General features: G+C 37.6%; 1 protein-coding gene across 4 annotated transcripts in view; it reads right to left on the bottom strand.

Annotated features, from left to right (window-relative positions):
• Window positions 1-20,955, bottom strand: part of LOC139724610 (transmembrane and coiled-coil domains protein 2-like) — a 134,229-nt gene that overhangs the window by 13,261 nt on the left and 100,013 nt on the right. For 3 of the 4 annotated variants that reach the window (XM_071635746.1, XM_071635745.1, XM_071635748.1), the window contains 6 exons: window positions 17,143-17,350; window positions 12,573-12,783; window positions 6,541-6,706; window positions 3,783-4,008; window positions 2,455-2,499; window positions 778-843 (listed from right to left, as the gene is read on the bottom strand). In XM_071635746.1, the coding sequence (XP_071491847.1) occupies window positions 778-843; window positions 2,455-2,499; window positions 3,783-4,008; window positions 6,541-6,706; window positions 12,573-12,783; window positions 17,143-17,350 (922 nt within the window). The remainder of the gene's footprint in view (window positions 1-777; window positions 844-2,454; window positions 2,500-3,782; window positions 4,009-6,540; window positions 6,707-12,572; window positions 12,784-17,142; window positions 17,351-20,955) is intronic. The other variant, XM_071635747.1, reaches the window with a different exon arrangement.

Genomic DNA, 20,955 nt, shown 5'->3' with positions numbered 1-20,955 from the left:
AGGTGTAGGTGTGAGTGGTGTAGGTGCTGGCAAGAATGGCTGTGCAGTTTGAGTGGACTGATTTTAGGTTCATGAGCATCACAGGAAAATATATTTACAAAGCCTGGGCATTACTCGTTTTTAGTAAATAGAAGATAGAAAACTGGTTTCCTGTTTGAACGAATCAACTTCATAATTTTCTTCGAAGGAAAAATACTTAATTATCACTTTTGTCTGAATTAAGAGAATGACATTTTGTAGATAAAACATGTTTATTTTAACACCTAAAATATCAATATTCAGATATAACACAACCTATTCCTGTAAGTGTAACCATATAAGGACAGTCTATATCCAAACGTTCTTTACACTCTTTATATCCGTTTATTTCTTATGATGGTAAGGCACAACCTCCATAAAGTTGCTCACAGTAACAATGGATATTTGCCTTTAAATTCCCAATGGTAAGCACATCCATGTTCCGTAGGGAAAGTGAAACTACACAGTTTGAACGATAGAAACCAGTCCTAAAAGGGTGGTGGGTAACATAGACAAGCAGAGAAGATGATAATGAAATCAGAGAGTGAATGTGGTGCACAGGACTGAATGTTTATGGATGCAACATGGATTATAAGAATATCAAGGATACACAGGAAAGGCCAAGCTATAGATACACAGTGTATTTAAGTGTACAGCGAGACATAGAGGGTGGAGAGAGAGAGAGAGGTTTAAGGGGGTTAGTAATCTAAGCTCCAGTCCAGATTTCTGCGTCGTGCCAGAGGTATTAGGACCACGCACCTTGCTGCTGTATGGGTCAGTTCTTGTAGGCCTGAGAGGCCTTCTCCTATCTTATCAGCCACACCTCTGTTTGCCCCGTGAGATTCAGGCAAATGAGAAATGGAAGAAGGAAGGACAATATGAAAATGCAGATATGAAATAAAATTAGTCAAACATTCCCAGGAAAAAAATAAAAAGCAAACAAACAAAATCTTTCAAACACACCCCGAAACGAAAAACTCAATCATGAAATCATAATCAAGTACACTTTGTTGTTGTTACTTCAAAGAAAGAAAGAAAAAAACACACACACAGGAAACAGCAACAGATGAAATTAAGGAGCATTAATGTCATAAATTAAATTCAGGAACTAAACAACACATCACAGAAACAGCACATCAGAGAAAATTACATATTGTGCAAACAGTTTGACATATCAGTGCATTGCCAAACCAAAGCCAACAAATTGCAACAATCAGTCAACTATTAAACGTTATCTCTACAAGATTGGAAATTACAATCAGCCTATTACATGTGATCCAAATTGCATCCTGCCTCAATGCTTACGTGTTATTGACTATCAAGGATCTTTCACTTTAATACTGAAACCCCCCCCCCAAAAAAAAAAAAAAAAAAATCTTTGCGTACAGCATAAGAGAAGATTTGCACAACATCTGAATATCACTGTCACCAGTTTAATAACAAAATGTGCACCATGAGGATATTTCGTCTGATCTAATGCCAACGTTTCAATATCTCTTAGTACCATTCAGAGGCTTTTATGTTAGAATCATATGGGACTCAACTGACATTGTAAGACTCACACTTTTCAAAAGAGAATCATATCAAATGCAGTAAATTGACTCTTTCAAATTGACATGAGCAATCACCATCTGTACTAGAGTGTCTTTTGTCCTGAACTTTTGACAAGTTAAACACACTGTACACGGGACCTTAAGTTAGGTAAGGAATGAGGGCAAGGGCCATCATAGGAAAAGTTAACGCCACATGATCTTGGGTAAGTCTTGGCAGTAATAACTTTATGTCACCAAATGAGAGAATCAGCCACATGACCTCGATTCTCTTTGATGACAGGGCTCCATGGGAAGGTGATGCATGATGGGAAGGTGATGCATGATGGGAATGTGGAAGGTACCTGGATAGGCCTCAAGAGGAGGCAGAGTTACAATTGTATGCAGAGAGGTCAGGGTCAAGGTCAAGGTCACTGGTCGGGTCAGGGGTCAAATGTTAAAAAGTCATGATGACACACTGATAGAAGGAAACTAGAAGAAGGGGGTGACACGGCCCCTCCGCAACAAATACATGGAAAAAAGAAAGAACTCACAGTAACTTGATACAAGGCAGTTGTTAGACAACCAACTATTGTTCAGAATTGATCGGCTGTTACACTGTACAATGTAGTTATTATCACAGCCAATTTTGATTATAGAATCTTTATACTGGCAAGGGCTGGCATATGCGGGAACAAAAGACGATGAGTAATTTCTTTACAAGTGAGAACTGGAAATGGAATTGGTAGTGCTTATTTGGTGACACACACACACACACAATGAATGTAAGGGGATTAATACAGTACTGATAGTGTCTATCTTGCATTTCTCTCAAACTTTCACACAAGAATCATCGAGGGAGCTGAAGGAAATGGTACATGAAGGAGGTGAGGGAACCCAAACTTACCCTGAAAACCCCGTAATTCCTTCTCGTATATTGTCCCTCACGCCTCTGTGTGGATACAAACAAGAAATGAGAAATTAAGAATACACGATGTGAGGACAAATTCTGAATCTGTAAAGAGTTTTCTGTCTTGATACCGCCAATTTATAGCAATGACAGAAACGTTGAATTTTCGTCATTTTTTGGTATGCGATAAATGGAAAATTGTAAGGTTACGACATGGCTAGCTCACTCATATGCACATTCATATCCACTGTACAAGAACTATTTTGCAGAAATAGGCACAACTTCAAAAAGTCATAACTTCCTTTAATATTTTTCATCCAATTTTAGTCAAATTTTTACCACTGAAGTTCATTCTTTTTTTTTTATCAGACTAACTTATATTTGGACTGGATTTCCCCTTTAAATGTGACTCAAGTTTGTTGAACTTCAAAATCTATAAGGTGATAAAGTTAGTCACATAACATGCCACATGACAGATTAATCTACAAGGGGATATACCTTTAACATGGAGTATTTGCTTTGTTGTAATTGATTGAACATCACCTAAGTTTGCTCCAGCCAGTAGATGTATTTGACATATAAAAGGCAGAACTGGTGTAGGCAAATATCTATGAGATAACTTCACTCATTAACCAATCAGAAAATAACTAAAAACAGAGATAATGTTTTATAATGACAATCACATTTCAGGACAGCACATGTTCTGTATCTCCCCAGTGTTCACTATGACCTCCTTGGTACAAAGCTGTATCATTACAGAGATATCAGATATTAAACGAATTGAAAGAGTTGACGTGAGTCAATGTGGGTGGGACTATGTACTTTGGACCCAGGGATTGAATGTTATAAGTACATGTACAGTATTCAAGTGTTTCCCCCTCCCTTTGCTGTAAAAAGTCCCCTAACATTCCTCATACAGGTGTTCATTTCACAGTGACTCAGATATTGATTTCTCAGTAAAGAGGGTGGAGTAAAAAAGTGTATTATATGCCAGAAACGACCTGTTGTTATTGTCATCATGCTTCCTCTCTTTTCTTTTTTCTTCTTTTCAACTTTAGTAGTATTAGCAGCAGCAGCATCAGTAGCAGTTTTGTTTTTTCATGCAAAAATATTTCATTGACAACTGTAACAGCCATTATGGGATATACATACATAACACATTCTATGATCAATGTAGTATGCACTTGTAATCTTATCTGTATTCTATCGCAAAACCATGAGAGAAAGACTGTACAAATCTTGGACATCTTACATTGTACAGTGAGATTTAAAAGAAATAGACCTTTCTCTTTAATAGGTCCTGGTCCTGATGGTCCTGGACTTACTTTAAGCCTTGATGCATTCCTTGTAAGACTTCTTTCGGTTTCCTTGGTCCTGACGCGCCGTAATTGACGAGATCAAACAGTCGGCGCTGGTAGTTCTCCAGCTTCCTCTGTAAGTTGGCCATGTTGGTGTTTGATCTTGTGTTCTTCTTCTCAAAGACTGTCTTTATTCTTGAGATCTGTTGCTTGTCCGCATGTTCGGCTAATGCTAAGTACTCCGTTACATTTTCTGGAAGTAAAACAGAATTGACAAAAAAGAGTAACGTACACTGTTACTGCAATTCAAATGAACACGAATCACTCAGACTTTGAGGGTTGAAAATAAACACAAATATTGGGGAGATATTAGAATGTCCACAGAAATTCTCTAATCTGAAAATCTGTCAACAAGTTCTCTGGAACTGACCACATGTGAAAACATACATAATTTGCTAAAGTTTCCTATTCAACAGTACATGTACTAACTTCAGAAATTTGCATTGCAGTCCTCATAGGTAGGTTTCCTCATAAAATCACTTGCATAAAAAATTTAGGTCCTGTGTTTTTTGATAGATAAAAACAAAGGATTGAATCAACGTCACGTGGCAATCTTTCTTCAAACCATCATTGTGCTGGTTTGCACAGGGTGTCTTGGTAGGATATTTGCCAGGGTTATTGGCAGCCATTAAAGGTCATTGACCTTGAGGGCACAATGGAAGTTAGCCACTCTTATCAGCTAGGCATGGACAAGGCCAGCTACAAATGGCCAAAGACCTGGTCCACAGCACAGATTTCTATGACCAAAGACAACAAAATATAAGTTATTCAATATCTTTGTTTTAGAGCATTTAGCCAGGTCATTTATTTTCTAACACACACAATGCCCACTCTTCTGTGGATAGGCCCACTGCACTATCAGAAATTGATGACTGGAAACACGTGACTAATTCTTGACCACCATAAAGAGTCACATGACCAATATGAAACCCTAGATGACTGCCTGAGAGAAATATGACATTACTGACCTGTTTTCTGAGCTTAAAGTTTCACTGCTAAAAAAGGAAATTCAGGGTGCCTACATCCTATCTATCTAGATCTGTGCCACAAGTTTAAACCCTTAAGTTTGTAAACAGGATTATCCTGTCTAGATGTGATTCCTGACAGAGATTTTCAGCATCTCATGAAGCAGGGGGCTTCGTCAAGAGAATGCAAACTGGAATATAATACTGTCAGTTGGAGAAAATAAAGACATTGTGAGGGTGGACAGAGTCATGATGTGTTTATTCATTGACATTCAACACATATAATGTACTGTAAAACATGATATATTCGCGGCATGAATTTTTCGCGAATTGAAGCCGACGGCCTTTTTTGCGGCATGAAATTTTCGCGAACTGCCACTGGCATTTAATGCACATAGTGGAGACAAGAACTTTCGCGTGCATTTTAATTTCGCGAATCTTGGCGCTCGCGAAATTCGCGAAATTAAAATGCACGTTAACATTCCCCGTTTTACAGTAATGGTTTTGAGTCAAGCATGAGAAAGTCATGAAATCTCATCGCAGAAACCCCCCTCCTCCCCCCCCCCCAGAAAAAAAACAACAACAACAACTTTTAGGGTTAACCCTGTGCCTATGGGAAGCAAATGGATCCTAAATGAGGCTTACAGAGATTACAGAATCTCAGAGGAGACAGATTTCACAGGAAGATTTCTGTAATTCACTGAATTCCACCTATGATCTGTGGACATGATATCATACAGTGCAGTGCACTCCTGTTATAACAAGCATGGTTACACCGAAATAAAAATCCAGGTCGCAAAATTATTGGGTCTATGTTTTTTTGTTGTTTATTTGCTCAGTTATAAAGAAATTTCGATATAAAGGAAGAAAACTGCCGGTCCCGAGGACTTTGTTTTAACGGGAGACCACTGCATAATCTTTGACCTGTCAAGTAGAAAAGGATGCCTTGCCATGGGTGGGTGACTGTAGCAGGGAATAATTTTTGGTATCGCATAGTAATTTACTATGCACTTTGGATGGACTGTTATACAATGTGTCACTTACATCTTACGTAGCAATTTTATTATAATATTTGTAGTATTGTATACCAATCTGTTCAAAATACAATGTTGATTGACTAAAATTGCTAACACATTTCAAGAAGGGAATAACTCCCTGTATAGTGGCAGGGTCCTCTGGTATAGCAGCACTAACACAGAAGAGCTTACTCTTGGGAAATGATGTATCATTCTTCGAATCATTCTAGTTACAATCTACACTGTACCACTTACTTTTTATTTGATCATCATTATTTTCATAACTATGATGTCGACGATGATGAATATCATTGTTATTATTATCATTCTGGTTACTATTATCAGTAGTCTTTCCTATAATGATCATTACTACTACTATTATTGATATTACTATAGCCAGCATTGCCAAATTCATTATGACCATCACAGTTACTATACATCACAACTACTGTAAGTACTCCTAGTACTAGTAAAATCAGCAGTTATAGTAATAGTAATAGTAATAGTAATAGTAATAGTAATAGTAATAGTAACAGCAAAAGTAATAATAATAATAATAATAATAATAATAATAATAATAATAATAATAATAATAATAATAATAATAATAATAATAGTAATAGAAATAGAAATAGTAATAGTACGAGCAGTGATAGCAGTAGTAATAGTAATAGAGATACAGATATGAATAGTATTAGTAGGAAAATTTGTTGTTCTTGTTGCCATCAATGCTATGATAATTACCATCTTTAGCCTTCTGTTCTGCCTTAATGAGCTCCTTGGTTCTCTCAATCTTCGTCAGGTAATGTTCAATCAAGGCCTTGGTGCGTTGGGGGTCAGGGGTTGAGGAGCTATCCACTTCGTCCATGTCTGACCCATAGTTTGGTGTGGTGCTCACCTGGGTGTCCAGCTGCAGGAATGTAATACGAGAACTGAAATCAGACCATCAAATCTTCACAGTAAAAGTTTTTGTTTGTTTTTCTTGGTACTTTCGCCTTTGACTTTTAAAGGGACTGTACAGTTCTGGTTGAGGTGAGGAATTAGCTCTTAACGTTTTGCGAGATATTCAGAAACCACTCTATGAGATGTCAAAGAGCATGCAATTCTAAAGGGTATCAAAAGTTTATTTGATGAAAATTGGTTTTGAAATGGCTGAGATATCCAAAAACAAGGTGAAACAAAGAGATCCTAATAAAAAGGGTGGCCTGTCGCCTTTTATTATTATCACTTTTTTGGATATCTCAGCCATTTGAGAACCAATTTTCATCAAATAAACATTGAATCCTTCTCTATTACATGCTCTTTCATATTTCACAAGAATTTTCTCATTATCTCACTGAGGAATATTATAAACCTGAATCCCCACCTCAACCAGTACTGTACAGTTCCTTTAAGTCCTGGTGCTACAGTTTGATACATATTCCCCCAACTACAATGCATTCTTGAAAATAAGGGTGTTTTGTTTACAATAATCAGTTGTTCTAGCACCTAGTTCCAGATTGACATATTATGTAATATATGTCCAGAGTTTTAAACTCTTTCAAAAATATGTCACGTGTGCTACAAGGTGCCTAAAAACAATCAAACCATTTTTTTTTCTCCCATAGTCCATACACCATCTCACAACTATCACAAAATGTCTTCTTCTTGTGTACAAGTTGGTTTCTGAAGCGTTTTCGATTTCATGATATCAATCCAGGTATACACGCTCTGGAGAGATAAACTACGCATAAAGGGTTTTAATGGGTGTATTTATGTTGTAGCTATCATTATCATAGCCAGGAGATCTCAGGTGATCACATGATATAGAGGAAGGAAGCGCAAAGGTACAGCAATAGATAATTTGCATAATTGCACTTAAAAAAAAAAGACAAAAAACAAAACTTTTTTCTAAAACATGAACAACTCATAATCAACATCATCAACAAAACAAACATATCCTACATTTGTTTTAAAGGTCACAGAGTGAAACATGTCACAAGTTGTCAATCTTGTCTTTGAATTGCTAAAACTGCTTGGAATCTTTTGAGGCTCTTGAAACGTATGACCCACTTAACACACACTGTTATCTGGGTCATAATTGAAAGCTATCAGTTGTCATGTCACATACACCATAGTACATAACAGGGAGTCATTCCTGTTCATCCATTAAACAAACATCTTGGAGTGATCTTCCTGCTCTGGTGAAATGTGACAAGATTCTTTCTGCTATTCGAGTCTTCCTTCCCCTTCTAAGTACCTCTAGTCTGTCAGCCACAAAGATTACTTTACAATGTTCCTACTAGCCTAGCTTCAAGTCTGTCATCTACAAAGATTCCTTTACAATGTTCCTACTAGCCTAGCTTCAAGTCTGTCATCTACAAAGATTACTTTACAATGTTCCTACTAGCCTTGCTTCAAGTCTGTCATCTACAAATATTACTTTACAATGTTCCTACTAGCCTTGCTTCAAGTCTACTATCATCTGCATCCAGAATGTTTCAAATAATGATTTATACATCTCTTAATGAGATGATCTCATTTATCATATCCAGTTGAAAAAAAGAAACTCTGGTAGTAAGTAGAAGTATGCAGTTCAATTTCTTTTTGAAACAGGAAATATTGTTAAATAGTGCCTTTAAGCAGTCTGAGAGCTAGACTATGTTCATGCCTGCTATGTGTGTAAGAAAGAAACTCTGGGAGCATTAGGTGTGTATGTTGTTAAAGAGTGCCTTTAAAGCAGCCTGTGAGCTAGACTACATGATATTCCTGCCTGGTGTGCGCGGACGGAAGAGGAAAGTAAAACATGACAGCTGTAAACCTCTCGCTCTTCTCAGAACATGATGGCTATTAATTACTCTTCCTCATGCTAAGAGGGGGTTCCCTTCAGGATAACGGCCGATTATCGATGTAGCGATCCAATTTTTTTTTTTCTGGGAAAAGATTTGTTGAAATGATCTTGTTTGAGGTGTGAATTTCTTCACTTTGTCTCCCTCAACAAGTGAAATTTGTCAATTTACAGATGAGTAGTTGCAATCTTACAAATTTCATTTGTAGAGGGAGATGAACTGAAGAAAATTCACACCTCCACCTTCACCCTTCTGATTGATATTCTCCTTTCATAATCTTGTTTGTTATAAACCAAAAAGCTATGCACCATACCTACATTGTAAAATAAACTAATTCTATTGACAAAGAAATTTATACTTACAATTTGTTTGTCTGTGACAAAGTTTTTAGTATTAATCATAAAAACAAAGATTTAATGGGATTGGGAAAAAAAGTAGTCTTTTGGTCTTTAAAAAAAAAAAGGAAAAAAAACCCTGCATTAGGAAGCTGCATAGCATTTTCTGCATTAGTTACAGATTACTGCTAAAGTTGAAAGATTAATGGTAGTATGTTATTGTAATCCTATACTTGATAATAATAACAAAATAATTGTGTAATATTCTTAGATGTGCCTTGTGCCTAGCTAAGGGGGAATCAAGTAATAGTTCATTACAAAATGTAGCCATCAGGAGCAAATAATAAACCGAGCTGCAAAACAATGTCACTGTACTTCATCAGATACGAGTGCAGGTAGGAATAAAAACGACAGACTTTCAATGTAAATATTACCTATGTTACAACACACTCACTGTCATGTAGTCTTGAGTATTGCTGGTATCAGTTACTATGTATACAGTCTGGAGGAATTTATCCGATTCTTGATAATGTTCTTTTTTTTTTCTTTTGTCACAGTAGCTCAGGAAAAGGATACACTGAAGGTCAAATGTCATCTTACAATATATTTGATCCTAAAACAGAGAAATAAACTACAGACAAGGCAGAGCAAAGTACATCACAATCCAAGATCACAACGCTATACAGTTCCAACAGAAATACAAGAGCCATGGATATACCTTACAGTCTTTCCTTTGCTATCACATTACTTCTGGGTGTTCTCTTCACTATCACACTAGTGGTTTACATGTAAACAAGAGGCTAAAAGGGGAATTTCAGACCAGTTAAAATGTATCATGTTTCACTTTATAATTCTCATGTGTTACTACTCTTGTGCTTCAATCCTTTTGCTAGAAATTGTGCACTATCTTTGTAAATAAGTTACTTATCATTCTTCTTGTATCACTCTATGTTATACACTGTATATACATTAATAAAAACAAAAAGATGAAAAAATACTACAGTGTTCTTGTATTATGGCTAGTTGTGAGGCAATGACATCATCAACTCACTCATTTGCAGATTCATATTGACTGGAAGTGCTTTCTGAAAATTAGCAAAACTTCACAATTTCATAACGTACTTCATCTTTATCCAATTTTGATCACTCCCTCCTCCCCCCTAAAAAAATATAATAATACTAATAATAATAATATCAATGTTAATAATGATAATAATAATAATAATAATAATAATAATAACAATAATAATAATAATAATAATAATAATAATTGTAATAATAACAATGATTATAATAATAATAATAATAATAATAATAATAATAATAATAATAATAACAATAAATACAACAACACCAATAATAATAAAGAATATAAAAAATAAATAAATGATGAAATACCATTGCCTGACTGGGAAGAAAATGACATTTACACACTGACAATGAATGGGAGAAGTTTGCAGAACACAAAATACCCTTCCTTGATTTCCTCTGGGGACAGTATTTCTGTTTTGAGACAGTACAGTTTGGATAGATATCATTTCATTTGCTTGGCAACTGGAAAGAGAGTTAGCATTTTATTGCAGTACTACATAATCACAATCATATCACAGAGGAATATATTCCTTTCATTCTCGGTATGTGCCCATCGGGTGAATAAACTGGACATCTGATCACTATGACTGTTATGAACCAGCCTAGGTAGAGGCTGTCTTTGTATGTCTCATGTTGTCTGATTACAGACAATATCTCTAGCTGGCCGTCATGCCAACGGCTCGTTTGCCAGACGAGGAAATGAAGGAGATGGTATGGAAACAGCTCACCACGAACAGCAACACCCCACAAAGGATGCCCAGGGATGTGGCCAACAGAATAATTCTTTAGCTCCTTTGTATTCAGAATTATGCCATGTATAACCTTTATATGAAGCAATTCAATGACATTCTGTAGAGTCATTATGAAGAAATCATTGAGATTTTGAAACAGACTTGCAATAAACATATTGTTGGTTGGATATTATTGAGGCAATAATGTGGAAAAAATATATGGAAGGACATAATATTATACATAAAAACAGTATGTACTGTAAAAGAGGAAATTTTCAAGGCGTGGAAATTGTTATGTATTTCACATGCCATAAAACTACCACCAAAATAAAAACATGCATTTTTTTTTTTGGGGGGGGGGGTTGTTTCATGCTATACTACTTTATATTTTCATTACATAGGAAAAAGCTGTCTCCGTACAATATTGATTGACTCATTAGAACAACCTATTTATGTTGCTAGTACATCAATCAAAGTTAAGTACACAAACACTAGATCTCACACAAATTCAAAGGCCGTAACTTTCATATGCTGCTTGAAATATTAGCACCCTACTGAACCATACCATGCACGAACACAACACTATGCTATGTTTAGAATGAGGCAAAGTTGCTTGACCCCCAGAACTAAAGACAAGGGTACAACCTACGTCACTGACACCCCCAAATGGGCTGCCTCCATGTCGCTGGTTCCTCACCTACAATCTTAACAAAATTTTTCTGCCATCGCATGGCGTGTTTAATTGGAATGAAATGACCGGTCCATCCCTGACTCCTGCTAGAGACATCTGTGGTTGCCTGCACCCAGCAATCCCGTGACGGGAAGGAAGCTTTGCTTTTTAGTCCCTTTCCTGATGACGTCTACTGCCGTCATTACGCAAGCAATCTAAAACCTACTCATCAGTCTCCCACAAACACTGTCTCAGCTATACTCCACCTGACGCAGTGAATCAGATGAAAAATACTGAAGCCAGTTCTACTCTTTGATTGTGTTTAACCCGTTGAGGACAAGTCCCAAGTATACTCAGGCAGGTGTCTATAAGAAATGCGTGTTGTAGCAAATCGGTCCGTCCTCAACGGGTTAATTTAGGTAGGTAGCAGCCTCACCTTTTTGGAGACTCATTTCTCTACCTGTGACCAAGAATGCGACTGTTTTGTGAAGATGGTATAGGGGCTTCTCAAATCAGATGCTAGTTTTAAACAAAACGATAAGTCACCATCCTATTTGGTTTCCATGGAAACAGAGATGCTTTGGTGCACTTATGCTTACTCCAAACAAAAATGTGAAATATGCTGAAATCTGTTCTCTCATGTGCTTTCGTGCGGAAAAGGTATCGCACACAGGTAAATACATATTCTGCTTCATCAGTGATGCAATAGAGGTGCATATTCCAACTCGTAAATAAACAAAGTTACAATTGATGCTTTGGTGAAAACTTTATAAAAAAATATAAATTCTCTACTAGTCACTCTAGAAGACACCAACAATAACAAAATAATCTGAACATCTGATTCTCCGCATTTGATATTTCAAAGGCAATTTTAGACAAAAAGCACCTTATTCATCCCCAAGGGATGTTGGTGTACAAATCAAATTTGCTTGAAATGATGATAAGAACTTGATCTCATCGTTTGTAAAAATTTATCTGGAATAATTTTCTGCCACACTCTAAGCCTCTATGCAGAATCCCTTCACATATTCAGTGATCAATAGACAAACCTTTCCACATATTTTTGTCTGGTTGCTTTCAGGACATGACATTTGGACATACAGACGTAGACCATACTCACCTCTCGCCCAAGTCCCACAGACTCCGTGTCATCCATGACGGGCCGACTGTCCTCTTCCTTTAGTTTCATCCCACCAGACAATCGTTTTGTTTTCTCCTCCTTCATACCGCCCATCGTGGACAAAGAGGGCGCCCCTTCCGTGTCGCTGCCATCTGATTTGGTTCGTGCTGCCGTCCCTTTCTGACTCCCTTTACCTTCCTGTGGTTTCTTCCTGTAGGAGAGGAGAGAGGAGACAAAAGCCATGGGCAACGAGTTCTTACGCTCCACCCTCTTCCCTTGCTGGCCACGCCTTGTCAGTGATGCGGGCAGGGAGGATGAAGCATCTAGCTTCTTATCTGTCGTCATAGCAACAACATCCCTCTTCTCACTCGAGTCAGTGACTGCCATTGTTTGTGATCTGTTCTCTTGCTGGCCACGCCTTGTCAGCGATGCGGGCAGGGAGGATGAAGCATCCAGCTTCTTATCTGTCGTCATAGCAACAACATCCCTCTCCTCACTCGAGTCAGTGACTGCCATTGTTTGTGATCTGTCCATGCAGTTTTTATTCATGGAGTGCGAATTAATGAGACTGTGAAATTGAGAATGCTAGAGCACCACTTCCAAGATAGAGAAAAAACATCCATGTCGTAACTCTGTTTCTCATCACTACATGCAAGAAGACATCTATTGTAGGAACTGTGAGACCGAGTTTAGAACAGATGATCACACATCACATGTATAAAATTCCAATGTGATAAAAAGTCCTCAGAAAAGAAAAGAATCAACACTGCAAGCAATATAAAAACCGTAAGCACAACTGCTTTGCAAGCGAACCAAGAAGCTGTATCTCTCCAATATGGTTTCAAAAGTAATTGAAAGACTTCATTCAGACACCAGATATCTGTGGTGGGATGAGCGACTCTTGGCAAGATGCGTTTCAAGTGATTCGTAAAAGAAAACAAATGTAGCGTAAGAATGCTGAGCTGAGACCAACACGATTGCTAATCGCCTATTACAGTTCCTGTCCACATTGCTGAAGTCTGCCGGAAATATCCAGCGATGTACAGTGCAGGCAAAAGGATGGGATCTATCACACACAGGAAATTTGCGAGAACAATTCCGGCTTCACAGTGAAAAAAAAAAAGTTGGCCGACTCCAATATCTCTTTATCATTGACTGTGCTCCTAATAATTAACTCAGTGATGACTTTGGTAACTCCACTTGAACTCTACTCCCAAGCACAGTCAACAGAGGATTGGATGAAGTGGCAAGTTTCCAGGCTCCAACAGGCATCACGCTATGTCTCCATGAAAGGTGTGATAACAAATGTGGTATCCATGTCATAGTCATACCTCACAGTTTTAGTTCCATCTCTCTTTATCACTCAATCTACCTCCCAAATATACAATATACAGAAGGTCATTAGAGTGTATCTTCACCATGTCATTTCACCAGACATGTTCCCCCTCTGGTTAAAACACAGTTCATATTGACTCAGGTATGGGTAGCTCCTTCACTTTTCTCTTCTTCCCTTTAAGGCTCTAAAGTTTATTGATAAACTTTCATGGGTTGAACCGAACGGCCTCTCAAGTTTATTGATAAACTTTCATGGGTTGAACCGAACGACCTTGGGACGCTAAGACAATGGAGATTGATTGTGAATTAAATCAAGCAGGTCTGAAGTTCTGAAGTGCAGCACAGCCACTAATATTAGCACGGTGTAAACAGCTGGCTTTCATACAATCCTCCAACACTCAAGATTCGGGCCATATGAAATATATGCTTCCTACAAACAGCTTGAGCAACAGTATGAAATGTCACATACACAGTTATGAAGCAGTGGGACTACGGTGAGAGTATATGGGTTCCCCTGTCTCATATGATCCATCACGAAGAACAGAAGTATAGGTTTTCTACCTGCATAAAACCAAACAACCCTCCGCACTTGGTAATGAGCGATGTCACACAGAACTCCACAGTATATCACCAAAGATTTCCTGGTTGTGCGAGAAAAATGTGTGTTTTGATAATTAGAAATCTATTCCTCCAAGATTGTCCAGTCGCAATGTCTCTATGACGGCTCTTCAGTTCACCACACCAATCCAACAAACTCATTGGCATAAAGACGAAACAAGCCAGGATTCATCAAATTGCACATTTTACCATTGTGGGAGAGAGAGAATAAAAACAAAGGATTCAATCTTCTGAACAGTCCGTTTCACATGACTTCAAAGTGCAACTGGTAACATTCTCTACCACACAGAACAACGACTTGTTTCCTTGCTATCACACTGCGAGTAACTTGACACCAAGAAGCATGCACTTCATATCTACTACTTATCATTGATCGTATTCACCACATACATCACACGGCTTGTTTACAAAATCGTTGAATTGACACTGCCATTTGCTTTGGTTTTGCTAGGCTAATTCTGTGATTCCAAACTCTTGTGTTGTGGTGAAGTGATGCATAGATTCTGACTGTAAGCACACGAACACACCACGCGTGGGTCTCTTCACACAACGGCCAGGCCTGAATGCGGTCTGATCTTTCAATTAGTCAAGGACAGTGTTCAGGAGGAAATGTTTCTGTCCTACTCACAAGTATTCACTACCTTTTTTTTCTTTCTCCTTTTTTTTTTTTCTTAACGAGGCTTCAATGCTTTCAGCTCGGAGGTAAACAAATGTAGATCGCAGAGAACGATCTCAACAAATGTTTTGTGGGATGTTCCCGGTGTGATATTTCCATCACGGCTGGCTAAAGCCCTGGGTTCTCTAGTCTACACTCACAGACTCTCTCCAAGACACACTAGGGTCTTATCGAATGTTTTCTCCTGCAAGACAGACTAAGACATTCCAGCACATCATTTAGATTTCTCCTCACTTCCTTCCTCCGAGTCCACTTGGTATGTTTTCTTCTTACAATTTTCATCATTTTGTTTCCATCGAAGTTCAATCACATTCAGCTTTACAATCTAGACACAATAGTCAACAGCAGTATCTGTTTGCTTGCTTAGTGAGTCATTCTTCAAAGAATTTCAAACACTGTTGAACAGCAGCTATTTGATGCAGGTGTGACAAATAACACAGTTGAAAGGCAAACACCAGAAATCAAGGTCGGACAGAAGGATCATCCATGACAAATTAGCCAAAAAAAGTCCTCAAAGTTTAAAAACATCACTCACTGTGATCACCTCCCTGCTTTGATTCTCCAGCAGGTGAAAATGTTTTAACCCGTTGAAGACGAGTCCCGAGAATACTCGGGCAGGTGTCTATGGGAAATGCGTGTTATAGCAAAATCAGTCCGTCCTCGAAGGATTAATACTGCATGGTAAAGTTGTTGACTTGACTGCAAGCAGACAGGTGAACACCCCCCCACCAGAAGACTCTATCCACCCTCCCTCACAACACCCAGCCAGGATGGACTGTGCACTCTTCCTAGAAAAATAGACTCTCAGGTGGACACAACTAGTCTTCATTCAAGGACATAAACATATATAATGAATGTTCAGAAAACAGTGTGCTTCTTGCTCATCATCAGATATCAAGTGTGCAATAAATACAGCACACTACACTAACAGTCATTGATCCTCCCTGAATACAACATATAAATATATTGTGCGTAAAAGTGCATTTTATATAAATTACAGGTACATGCACATACCCTGAAAGCATGGGGCATGCTACTGTGACAATACAGGGCGTACAATTGATCTTCAAACAAGATAAAGGCATGATGTAACATTCAAGTATCTCAGACTTCAGCATTTACATTGGTCATCTTGGATACTTTAGTTGTCATGGATACATAGGTTGTCATGGACAGATTGGTTGTCATGGATACCAGGGACATGATGCCTCAGACTTGAGATACATTATGCACTGTGCCCTGGGTAGAAGCAGATATCAAGTATATGATTAGCGATGAATGTCATATAATCCCTCATGGATAATAACCATTTTAGTCTCCTAAACAACCTTGTTGTTGCACAAGACAGCACACTATATATAGATACTACGCCCAGTACTTATGAAGGTGGTTTAAATTTAGTCCATGGTTTATTCAATTTTTTTTCTGCAAAAATGCATGTGACAGATTGCGCAGACCAAAAGACATCCAATAACAGTGCATTGATACTCGCCTGAGAAAGGTATGCCTATTTCATGCTTTTTTTTTTAGTCCATAACTTGAATTGATGACCTATTTTGCTTAAATTTTTCCCATACTGTGGCTTTCTTGCTTATACTGTGTAAGCTGTTATTTTCGCAAATGAGGAGACTACGAACATTTTCGTGAGATGTTATTTTGGTGAATGGACACCAATGCTAACATTATGCACTATTACCAAACGCATGGTGACAATTTTCGCATGTTGACAAATTCGTGGTCCAATAGTGATTCGCGAAATTCATGACTACCCTTGCGAAAGTAACAGCCTATATACAGTAATCACTAACCCGTTGAAGACTAGGCCCTGTTATACTCAGACAGGTGTCTGTGAGAAATGCATGTCATAGCAAAATCAGCTTGTTCTTAACAGGTTAAAGAGCTGGAGCATGAACTTCCTCAGCATGAACTTGTTGGACTCACATGACTGGCCTGGTCCTAATCTGCTGTAGAACTCGGTTGAATGCACTTGGTCTCTCAGGGAGGTCTTGTAAGCTACCAGCGTACGATACAGGGTGCAGGTCACTGGCTGAGGATGATAGCTGTGACCTTTGACCCTCGCCCCCAGTGGAGGGCACATCGGCATGACCAGAATCACTTTCTCGTTTGCGGTGAAACAGTCCCTTGAAACCTGGCAAAGAACAACAAAACCAACAATAAATATTAACATTTTCTAAACACTCACAATAAATATTAACATTTTCTAAACACTCACAATAAATATTAACATTTTCTAAACACTCACAATGAATATTAACATTTTCTAAACACTCACAATAAATATTAACATTTTCTAAACACATTTTATGAATAATTTCATCACTAGATGCGCATCTTGGAGCAATGGTCACAGACAGGAATAGCATACTGTAAAATCAGAAATATGTGTGTGCATGAAACGTTCATGAATTTTGCAAGGAGCAAAGGTCTTCAAAAGTTTCATGCCACAACAAAAGGTTGTCAGCTCCAATGCAAAAAAAAAAAAAGAAAAAATTTTCATGACATAAATGTTTGAGGTTTTACAGTATAGCTTCTGTGTTTTATGTTTGGGTTGAGAAATGGAAAGAGATTAGAAGAAGCTCATCCTGGATGCTGACTTCCAAGGGACAACATGCACCCTTGGAGTGCAAATGAAGAAGATCCTACATTGTACATAGGAACAACAGAATCAAAATATCAGTAATGATCATAATAACATTGAAGATGATGATGATGACAAAATAATGATAAATATAATTTTAAAAATCATTACTCTTATCATTATCAATTATTCTTCTGATATAGCTATCATTTATAAACACAGCATGTATTAAATACAATATTATCTATAGATTATATAAAAAGAATGAATAAACATTGGAGGACATAACATCATAATAGTAATCATACTTTGTAGATCTATATATTCTGATAGTCTTCATACATACAACATGTAGAACAAGGAGGACAAAGAAGATTCCCTTATACCCAGTCTCCACATTCCCTTTAAATACCTCATCAATTACACAGCTGCTTGCTGAAAGACAGTTATGTAAACATGTTTAGTCCCAAATATAAACAATAGTGTCTGAGCTCAGTGACTTGGTCCAGAGAGGCAAGGGGCTGATTAGACCAGGGACCATTCATCAGCTCTGTCCACGTTGACCTCACAATGGGGTCAAGTTATGACTTCCTTAGTCTGCAATCCAGACTCTTATGATTACTTGACACTATAGGCTGTAGAGATAGTAATATACCTCCTTGGAGACAGATTATTTAGGAGGGTGAAACAAGCAAGAATCTTCAGAGGACTGAAACGATACCCTATAAAAGAAAATACTGTAACGCTGAATTCTAACAACAGTTGACATCATGCCAGGAGCAATGTAGGCCTACATGTGATCATAGTTCCTCTTGAATGTCTGAGAATCAACTGCGCCACAAAATGGGCATCCATGATAGCAACAACTTGGCAGGCTGGCTGACCCTGATCTCAGGGCAATTTAATACATCTATTAACAGAATAACTTTATAATGCCCAAATCTTTTACATCTCAGAGTATTGATAGCACAGTACATTCTTACTGAGCAAAACTCATCAAAGAAAACAGGACCTATCCAACACTATTACTATGAAAGTTTTCCAATTAGGCCTACTGTATTTACCAGTGCATGAAATCAATTCTTTTTTTTTGTTTGTTTTCTTTTTTTTTACTAGAAGAACAAGAAACCTGGAGTCAACAAAACCGTTTCCACCTTGAGATCATCCTCATTTCAAATCAATTTGGTGGTTGAAGTACAAATGTGATGTTCTGAGCACATTAGGTGGTAGGCCTACATGATGTCATAGCAATTAATACTTTTGTTTTTGTATAGATCTGTTTTCATTCCAGAGGCATGGGGGGGGGGGGGGGGCAAGTTACTTTCAAATTTCCAACAAGTTCCCAAGCATTGCATTGCATCCTCACAACAAACACTCACTAACATGGAAAATACTTAACTAACCCTGAATATAATGAAAACAAGACCTTCAGATGGAATGGAAAGTGTGAAGAGTCCCAACTCTCTGTTTTTGTTATCAAATCAATAAAACAAAATAAAGCAAATCAGAAGATTGCAGTCAATAGTGGGGTGAGTGTGGTACACCAGAAAATACAATTCAATGTTTTATCAAAGTTTTTATTTATACATTCCTGTCATTTGCCTGATGGACTGCTAAACACAGGACATACATTGTACATTAAAAATACCCATGGGCACTCGATATCAAACATGTAATGCTATCAAGGAGCTTTGGATAGTACACAAAAAGCATCACCATCCACACACAGAACATTACTCTCTCTGATTGGACCACACCCATTAGCACCGGGGGTTATATAAAACAAATAGTGAATGGTTTTAGTTTGAGTAGAAGCTGGGGAGGCTCTCTTCAGCAACACTTTGCATCATTTCATTTTTCACCTCGTGTGAAATTGTATATCATCACACTTGTGACCTTTCACTATATGAGCATCATATTTTTACTTGGACTCAACTAGAGCAACTGATTACAGATTTGGTTGACACATAATAAGGCTTTGGGTACATACAAATCTATCGCTCGATTGAAACTATTTATAACTCTGAGCAATCATCAAACTGCTGTCAAGTATATTGACTTCAAGACAAACAAATCAGAGTGTAAGACGGAATCATCAAACCTTGATTGCTGTAATGTGTCACATAGATGACATGTTTAAAATATAAATTATGATACCTGACTTGTTTGGGTAGTGGTTGTACGCTGCTTCTTGCAAAAACATTGGCAAGCTTAAGGAACATCAAACTGAGATATCTTTAGTTTTGCCGAGACCACTGCTGTCTTCCTTCCTTCTCCTTACTTCATGAAAATATTTCATTTTGATACATGATTCTAATCTTATTCATGAGGGATTCTCCAGATCCAATTCCTCACAACAGACATCACTTTTAGTTTATTTCTTGGATCATGATGGATGTCCAATTTACGCCTGAAACGCTGGCAGTTTATTCAGTTTTACATACAATCTTTCTAGAATGTTTTGATGCATGGCTCTAATCTTAATCATGAGGGATTTTCCATTTCCAAATCTTGCAACACATTTTTTTTCTTGCACCCACGTAGCATTTCATTTTCTTGCACCTTGAAATGCTGGCATTTCATTCAGTTTTACATACTTATGATCATTCAAAACAGACAACTTCATGGCTTTAACAAAATATCTTGGGGATTCATTATTACTAAGGCTCTGATATTTTGGGGCATTGGGCATGTATTGTTTTCATGCTGAAATCAAATGAATTTCACAATTCATTTGGAGCAATGAGAAATGATGCTTGCCTTGGACTAAGACTAGTCCACAGCTGAGGTTTGACATCACACTGACAGAAGTAGAAAACGGTAAGAGGCAAAGGGGCTTAACTCACTGACATGGATGAAAAAGTCATGTTGTCAAATTTTTCAATAAGGGTCATGACGTATGCAGATATGATTAAACAAGGTAGGTATACAGTGAGATATAAACAATGTCTTAAAGGCTGACTCCATTTTAGCTAAAATTGATTTATCTTAAAGGACAAGTTCACCTTCATAGACATGTGGGTTGAGTGAATGCAGTAATATTAGTAGAACACATCAGTGAGAGTTTGAGGAAAATCGGACAATCCGTTCAAAAGTTATGAATTTCTGAGTTGTCTGCTCAGTCACGGCTGGATGAGAAGACTATTATAGCTTGT

Source organism: Diadema antillarum, unplaced genomic scaffold, assembly GCF_040938485.1.
Source record: "Diadema antillarum isolate AM-2024a unplaced genomic scaffold, OU_Dant_1.0 scf00000223, whole genome shotgun sequence".
NCBI lineage: Eukaryota > Metazoa > Echinodermata > Echinoidea > Diadematoida > Diadematidae > Diadema > Diadema antillarum.
The sequence above is the reverse complement of the archived record's forward strand: the minus strand, read 5'-3'. Positions and strand labels throughout refer to the sequence as shown.